The following is an 8,359-nucleotide window of genomic DNA, read 5'->3' on the forward strand; positions in this document are numbered from 1 at the left end:
GCGGTAGTCGATGGGAAATGTTCATCCTGGAGACCAGTTACTAGTGGTGTACTGCAAGGGTCGGTGTTGGGTCCACTGCTGTTTCTCATTTTTAATAGGTGACCTGGATGAGGGCGTAGAAGGATGGGTTAGTAAATTTGCAGACAACACGAAGGTCGGTGGAGTTGTGGATAGTGACGAAGGATGCTGTAGGTCGCAGAGAGACATAGATAAGCTGCGGAGCTGGGCTGAGAGGTGGCAAATGGAGTTTAATGCAGACGAGTGTGAGGTGATGCACTTTGGTAGGAGTAACCGGAAGGCAAAGTACAGGGCTAATGGTAAGATTCTTGGTAGTTTAGATGAGCAGAGAGATGTCGGTGTCCATGTACACATATCCTTGAAAGTTGCCACCCAGGTTGACAGGGCGGTTAAGAAGGCATACAATGTTTTAGCTTTTATTAATAGAGGGATCGAGTTCCGGAACCAAGAGGTTATGGCGAAGCTGTACAAAACTCTGGTGCGGCCGCAATTGGAGTATTGTGTACAGTTCTGGTCACCCCATTATAAGAAGGATGTAGAAGCTTTGGAAAGGGTGCAGAGGAGATTTACTAGGATGTTGCCTGGTATGGTGGGAAGGTCTTAGGAGGAAATGCTGAGGGACTTGAGGCTGTTTTCATTAGAGGGAAGAAGTTTGCGAGGTGACTTAATTGAAACATATAAAATAATCAGAGGGTTAGATAGCGTGGATAGGGAGAGCCTTTTTCCTAGGATGGTGACAGCGAGCACGAGGGGGCATAGCTTCAAATGGACGGGTGAAAGATATAGGACAGATGTCAGAGATAGTTTCTTTACTTGGAGAGTAGTGAGGGAATGGAACGCTTTGCCTGCAACAGTAGTAGATTCACCAACTTTAGGTACATTTAAGTCGTCATTGGACAAGCATATGGACGTACATGGAATAGTGTAGGTTAGATGGGCTTCATATCGGTATGACAGGTCGGCACAACATCGAGGGCCGAAGTGCCTGTACTGTGCTGTAATCTTCTATGTTCTATGGCTCCAACAGCAACGTTCAAAAGTTATGACGAATAATCCTTCAGATTAACAATCCAACAGAATTCTGCAAATCTGTGATGACTGTGGCTTCACGCACAACCTCAGATAGAAAAGCGAAGGTTTAGAGTATATTTTATTGTCATTTTCTGGCAAATACATTTACAGAATGTGCACTTGTAGAGGAGGTCAAAGATCATTCAGCAATTCCATCATCGACCAGTTGTCAACCGTGATTCGTTTCTGGATCCAGTTCCCATCCTGCACTGATTGGACGTGGCAACTGATCAATTGATTAACAAGAGTGATTGGCCATCACTGATGATGTCATTTCCTGCTTCATAAAAAGAGGGGCTGCCCCTGGAGTATAAATAGAGTCCCACGGGAATGATGTTGATTGTTCTTCCTAATTTTGTTATTTTGGTGGTGAGGAGAATAAAAGAAATTTATTGTCACAAGATGGCCTCCCAGATCAGTCAGAACTATCACCAGGATTGTGAAGCTGCTGTCAACAAGCAGATTAATGTGGAGCTCACTGCCTCCTATCTCTATCAGTCTTTGGTGAGTGCTGTCTCTCGGGGTTAAACATATAAATCTGTTCTGTTGAAGTAAATTCTTTGCCTGGCCTCTAGTGAAGCTGACAATCTAGTAGATTGAGGTTTTGTGGCTCCTACCTAAATATCAGTTCAGGATAGAGGTGGTGTTACTATCACGATGGTGTAGGATACTGATGTATGTTAACTCAGGTCCCAGTTGGCCTTCAGTGGTATCTGGAGGGTAAAAGCCTCTTGCTTTTGTTTTCTTTCTGACACAAGTTTCCTGACTTCATTTGCCTGATCTCTGTGGTGGTCCTAAACAAACATGCTGATTTTTTTTAACACTGACAATAACAATAACTTCCCTGTTGCAGTGGCCCTTGTTAGTCTGAACAAACCTGAAGCTAGTCTGTGACTAGCATCTGTTTTAAGTAGATCTCCTTCATTGAGGCTGACTTGGCTTTACTTGTATTTATTCAAGATGTGGGTGTGGCCTATCCCGTCCCTACTGAGAGTTGATCTGCTGTGTGTGAGAAATGTTGGATCCCCACTCTGCCCCTTCTCCACCCCACCCCATGCTGGGGCTGCTGGAATGTGCTGAGGCTATTAGCCCAGTGACAGTGAAGGAATGGAGGTTGTTCCCATATCATTTAGCTTGACCTAAAACAAAATGTCCCCTCTATCCCAGTGGTGATGTGCTTGTGCCCTTCCAAGGAGTAGACTGTGCTTGGAAGGTATGTGTTGAAGTAACCTTGGTGAGTGCTGCAGGGGACCTGGTAGGTAATGGACCCTGAAAGGAGGTGGTGAATGCAGTCCCCATGAAGTGGGCTGCTCTGTCCTGGATGGTGTCTGCTTCTTGCATGTTGCAGGTCCCCTTCTCCAGACACATGGAGAATATTCATCTCTCTCTGGGCTTGTGCCTGTTGTGAGGAAGTTGTCTTGTAATGAGGACTAAGTCCCTATAAGCCTCACTTGGGAGGTGGGACAGCTTTATTGGTGATCCAGTGGTTGGGGTTTAATCACTGTGTCCCAACTCTGTTGGCACATGCTTCCCAAGGATAAAATCCCGACTATCTTCTGCCATGACGTGTAACTACCCACTTAAACCAGAGATTTTTGCTTGCCTGACTGTGGTTTTTGGATTTGTGGATTAAAGTAACTTTTCAGGAGTCCTTCCCCAGAATGTAACTCTTAGCTGATGCTTCCAATAGTGACGATTAGCTCTTAAACCCTTACATCGAATTGTGAACATGACAGTTTAGATATGAGTCACATGGGCTGAAAGCCGACAGGATTTTTTGCCTGTTTGGGTTAAGTCAGGGCAAATGCTTTTCCAGGTTACTGTTTTCACTAGTGACGTTATCTACAGGCCACTGATATTTGACATTTGATCATTTGTTTCAGTCATGTGACTTGGTGCAAGTTTCTGACAGCCTGAGTTTGCACTATTTTTAGGCAGAGCAATAACCCACTGCTGCAACGATCCAAAGGCTGTTACTGGGCAGGCTTTCCTTGGCATTATCTTAGTGCTAAACATCATACTGAAGATAGCGTACCCGTGTAGAGTTAATGTGTACACTTATGTCCAAATCTCATTGATCCTGGGTTTGTAGAAAACATTCTCCCTACTATTCATTGACTAGAACAAGGTTCAACATCTTTTTTGAAAGTTTACCTGAAAGGCAAAACACAGTGCCTTGTGGCTCCTCCATCCTGTGTACATCCTGTACGCCAGCTCCTGGCACTTCCTGAAAGCCTGTTCAACCAGTAACTTCATCCAATTCTGTTGGAGATTAATGAATAGAAGCATGAATTCAGCTCTGTCTCTCCACAAAGGCTGTGCCAGGCACTCCTGAGCTAATCACCAGTAGATTCAAACCAAAATAAAACAGTATTTTTGGTTCCAGGAGGAAGCTGGACTGTTGTGATTTTGCCCAGTTGCTGGTGAATTGAACAACACTGGGTTCACAATCTGTTCAGTGTCTGACACATGAGCATGCCTTCTGTCAGTTTGGTTTGAGTGCTCAAGTAGTCTTGTAGTTGAGAACTGCAATGGGGAGTGAGCCAGTGATGTCGAATGTAACTTGAACTTGTTCTTCCAGATGTCCTACTTTGCCCAAGACGATGTTGCCCTCCCCCATTTCTCCCAGTTCTTCAAAGATCAGTTCCAGGAGAAGCGGGAACATGCAGAAAAGCTGCTGAAATTCCAGAATCAGCGTGGCGGCCGAGTCCTCCTCCAGGATGTGAAGGTTGGGGTTGGGTGGTGGGGGAGTGCAGGGTGGAATGGCTGCTCTTGCGGTGTCATCTCCAGTGACAAGATTTTCAGATCCTGAGCGAGTGTGGAAAGTTCTTTTGCTTGGCTTCCCTGTTTGCTCTCCTCCATCTCCAGTGTTTCAGCATTTATACAAGCCTGACTTCCATCAAACAACCACCTCAGCCTCACCTGCTCAAAGGACAAGGAAAACCCCAGCCTGTCCAATCTCTCTCCTCACAATGGATTTTCTGTCTCGGGGAAACAACCTGGGGACCCTCACCAGCACCCCCTGCAGTGCTATCCTGTCCTTCTGACTAGCGAGGCCAAAGATAGAATGCAGCAGAGGCCGGAAGAACAATTTTCATAAAATGTGTTCAAAGGACTTGTCCCTGTGCTGTTCCTCACAACCCTGCCCCAAACTAACACATGTTACTTGGCCTATGTCCCCTTTCACACACAGTTTGCCTTGTGTGAGCATTGAGGGATCGATGATCCTGTGTTTATTGTAAGCACATTACTGCCCCCGACAATGAATTCAAGTAATGATGGTTCTGACCATGCCGCTCGGGCATGTATGAGGCCACAAGCACAAGTGAGACTTGAACATCAGCCTTGTCAACCGGAGCTTGGGACACTACCGCTACTTCCCCCACAGCCCTTGGGATTCACTCATGAATATCCTTTTTAAGACTCCAGCAGATGGACACTGGTGCAAATGACTAATCTGGTACATATTTATTCCCTGTGGTACAAGGATATGTTCCTGAACTTCCGGCTTCAGGTCAAGGATAAATGGGGCAAGGTGAAAGGAGTCACCAAGTAGCTAATGTTTTCTTTATCTGGACTTCAGGGATGGCACAGTGGCTCAGTGGTTGGCACTGTTGACTCAGTGCCAGGGGTACCAGTTTGGTTCTGGCCCGTGACGAGAGTTTAAACGTTATCCCAAAGCATAGCATCCCCACACAGTAGAAAAGAAGATTGGCAACTTGAAATGCAGGTTACACGAACAGGGTGGGAATGGGACCAGATGGGATGCTCTTCAGCAGTTATGGTCTCAGTGGGGTGAATGGCCTGCTCCCATGCTGCAGGGATTCTGTTTCTGAAGCTTACCTGTCCTTCTCTCCATCCATAGAAGCCAGAGAGGGATGACTGGGGTAACAGCCTGCAGGCAATTCAGGTTGCCCTGAATCTGGAAAAGAATGTGAACCAGAGTTTGCTGGATCTACACCAACTCGCCACAGCCCAGACTGACCCTCATGTCAGCTTCACCTCCTCATTCACATCACTGCTAGACCCTCAAGGTAACGTTTCATTGGTTGGTCTGTGTGGATTGGAAATTCACTGAAGTAACACTTTCCATCCATTACTTTCCTGAACTATTGTAACATTGATCACTTGGGATCATACTGATTACAATGAGGTATAAGGGGAATTTGATCTATAATCTAGTGGAACTGCTGAAATGACGTTGGCCACTGAGTTCTTCATTAGTATCATTGCAGTGGAATGATCATTGTCCATCACAATCCAACTCAGCTCCATTTCACAAACAGCAAGATGGAGCAGCTGACATGTTGTCCTCACTGGCACAAATTCTCCAGGTGTTAGCTCGCTTTTCAGGGCTGTCCAGAGCTAGTCATGGCTAAGTCTGTCTTGCAGTGGGAATTCTGAAATTGTCGTGGATAGTATAAATGTACCAAGTGTCATATTCCTCTGTTGCAGCTGTGTGACTTCCTGGAGACTCACTATTTGGATGAGGAGGTGGAGATCATCAAGCAACTTGGGGACTACATCACCAACCTGAAGCGCCTGGGAGCCCCTGAGAATGGGATGGGAGAGTACCTGTTTGACAGGCTCTCCCTGGAGGACAGCAGTTAGTGTGGCCTGGAGTACTGTCTGCTTGGTCTGAATGTATTCCCTACTTCACCCTGGACAACCTGTCTCCTTCCAAGGAGAAGGGGCTTGTAGCAAACAATGTAATGGCTGAACCAGCTGAGTGGAAATGAATGAAATGTATTGATGTTGCTTATTGTCCATCATTGAGACCCTTGATATTAAAGAGCTTTTGAGAGCTTCAAGCCTGTAATTTTGGCTAATGAAATTATTAATTTGACAGAATATTTCCCTGGTCTTCCCTCCAACACCACCCCAGCATCAGTCTCGGAATTCCCGTGGAACTTCCTCTAAGTTATGAATCCAAGTTATTCCTCCAGCCAGAACTTGAGGTTGGGGCCTGCGGGGTGTCAAGTCACTTTGTACTATTATCCCACACCCAGGTATGATGAATACAGGTGCAGCTAAAATTTTCATTGCTTTCGAAAGAGAAAACACCCCTGTTTGGCCGAAAGAAAGACTTGACACCCACTTTCACAGAAACAGGGCTGTAGGATGCTTTATGTTCATGTCTAGTTTGCTTAGCAATAGCTTCCCTGTCAACCTCTGTCAACCTCCACCAACCGAGACTGATTGCTAAAGTCCACACAAATCACAAGTTGATGCCAATGTAAATTCTGTGCCAGCTGGCTCAGCTTGCCTCAACAAGAGCTTAAGGGAAGAGATCCAGCAGCGTCCCCTCTCTAGCCTTGTGGAGGAACCAGCAATGCTGGGAGCAATAAAATTAAACTTAGCAACTGGGATCTGACACACCTGGTCTATTCTGTTCAAATCAATGTTATTACTTTTTCCTGACAGTGCATCCTAGATTCACTCAGACCCAGTTGAGGTTCAAGCCAAGACCAGCCCTGTGGCCTCCTGATCCCCACCACCAACTGCCTGCCTCCGGACAGCCATCAGCAGTTACTCACAATGACCAGTTCATTTGTTCCTTCGCCTGAGGAACATGCGCTGCCCTCCCAGGCGATATGGATTAAATACCCATTGTAGCTCGACAAGAAAGCTCACACGGGGGGAACCATTTCCCAGGAGTAATCCAAAGCTGTCCTAATGTGGCTTTGCTCCGTTTACTTCCTTGCTCTCTGCCAAGTCTTGGTCAAAAACCCCACCACGCCTAGTAATAAACTTCAGGCCAGCCAGCCCAGAGATGGGAATATTCAGCACAAGTCTGCTTGAAAAAATTCACCTGAACTGGATGCACTTAATGGCACCTACAGCAGGATAATAGTGACCTGGGAATAACACAGCAACGCTCCTGGTTAAATGCTGCCATTTGATTGGCTCTTGCTGCTCAAGCCAGCATTGAGCGCACTAAGCTGCTCCCTTGGTTCCTCTGAGCTTCCCCCACGGGGAGGGTTACTCCTGATGCAGGTTGATTTCACCCGATCACATTGAAGGAGCAGTGTGACTCAGGGAGGAGAACTGGAGATGCTGACTTTCCTGAATGGCTGCTTCCTTTATCTTTCGAGGTGTCAGAGATCGTGGTTTAGGGAGGGGGCTGTCAGAGACATCCTGGGGAATGTTTCAGGGAGCTTTGTAGCGAGTGCACACTGCAGCCTTCACTGAGGTGTGGGTCTTTAAGGCACTGAATGTATTTGTTCCACCACGTAGAGTTTTATTTTAAACCATCTTGAGTCTTGGGTGTAGAATCCCTGCAGTGCGGGAAGAGGTTGTTCAGCCCATTTAGTTTGCACTGATCCTCTGAAGAGGTTGTTCAGCCCATTTAGTCTGCACTGATCCTCTGAACAGCATCTTGTTCAGACACACCCTGCCTTCTTACGCCATCTTTCCCACGGCCAGTCCAAAATAAACTGCATGTCTTTGGACTGTGGGAAGAGGCCCACACAGGCACGGGGAGGATGTGCAGCCTCCACACGTGACTGAAATTGACCCCAGGTCCCTGGCACTATGAGGCAGTAATGCTGACCATTAAAATACCCTGCCATCCAAAAGTTACAAAAAACAGGAACACTCTGTTGCATAGAATTAGAGTGAATGACTCGTTTCTCACGGAAACAGACCCTTCGGTCCTACCTGTCCATGCTGACCAGATTTCCCAACCTGACATAGTCCCAAGATAATAAAATGTGAGGCTGGATGAACACAGCAGGCCAAGCAGCATCTCAGGAGCACAAAATCAGAGACGAAGGGTCTAGGCCCGAAACGTCAGCTTTTGTGCTCCTGAGATGCTGCTTGACCTGCTGTGTTCATCCAGCCTCACATGTTATTATCTTGGAATTCTCCAGCATCTGCAGTTCCCATTATCACTGACATTGTCCCACTTGTCTGCCTTTGGCCCATATCCTTCTAAACCATTCCTTTCCATGCAAATCTCCAAATGTCATTTAAATGTTGTAATTCTAACTACCTCCACCACTGTCTCTGACAGCTCGTTCTAACAATGCACACCACCTTCTGTATGAAAATGTTGCCCCTCATGTCCCCATCAAATCTTACCCCTCTCCCCTCAAACCGATGCCCTCTAATTTTGGACCCCACCTGACCCTATCACAGCATGCTTTTTATATACAGTCAATCTTGAGTGTGCCAATGGCAAGGCTACATTTAGTGCTCAGCAACTGTTACACTTCAGGAGATGGTGATGAGCTGCTTATTGCAGTCCACCTGGTGTCGGAGAGACCGG

General features: G+C 46.5%; 1 protein-coding gene across 1 annotated transcript; it reads left to right on the forward strand.

Moving 5' to 3' along the window:
* Nucleotides 1-1,491: 1,491 nt before the first annotated feature.
* LOC132206603 (ferritin, heavy subunit-like) lies at nt 1,492-5,688 on the forward strand (the record flags this gene model as incomplete). The annotated part of the gene is made up of 4 exons (XM_059640865.1): nt 1,492-1,593; nt 3,671-3,817; nt 4,955-5,080; nt 5,545-5,688. Coding segments are annotated over exons 1-4 (519 nt in total), but the record flags the coding sequence as incomplete, so codon positions are not given.
* Nucleotides 5,689-8,359: the final 2,671 nt, after the last annotated feature.

Source organism: Stegostoma tigrinum, chromosome 38 (genome assembly GCF_030684315.1).
Source record: "Stegostoma tigrinum isolate sSteTig4 chromosome 38, sSteTig4.hap1, whole genome shotgun sequence".
Lineage (NCBI taxonomy): Eukaryota > Metazoa > Chordata > Chondrichthyes > Orectolobiformes > Stegostomatidae > Stegostoma > Stegostoma tigrinum.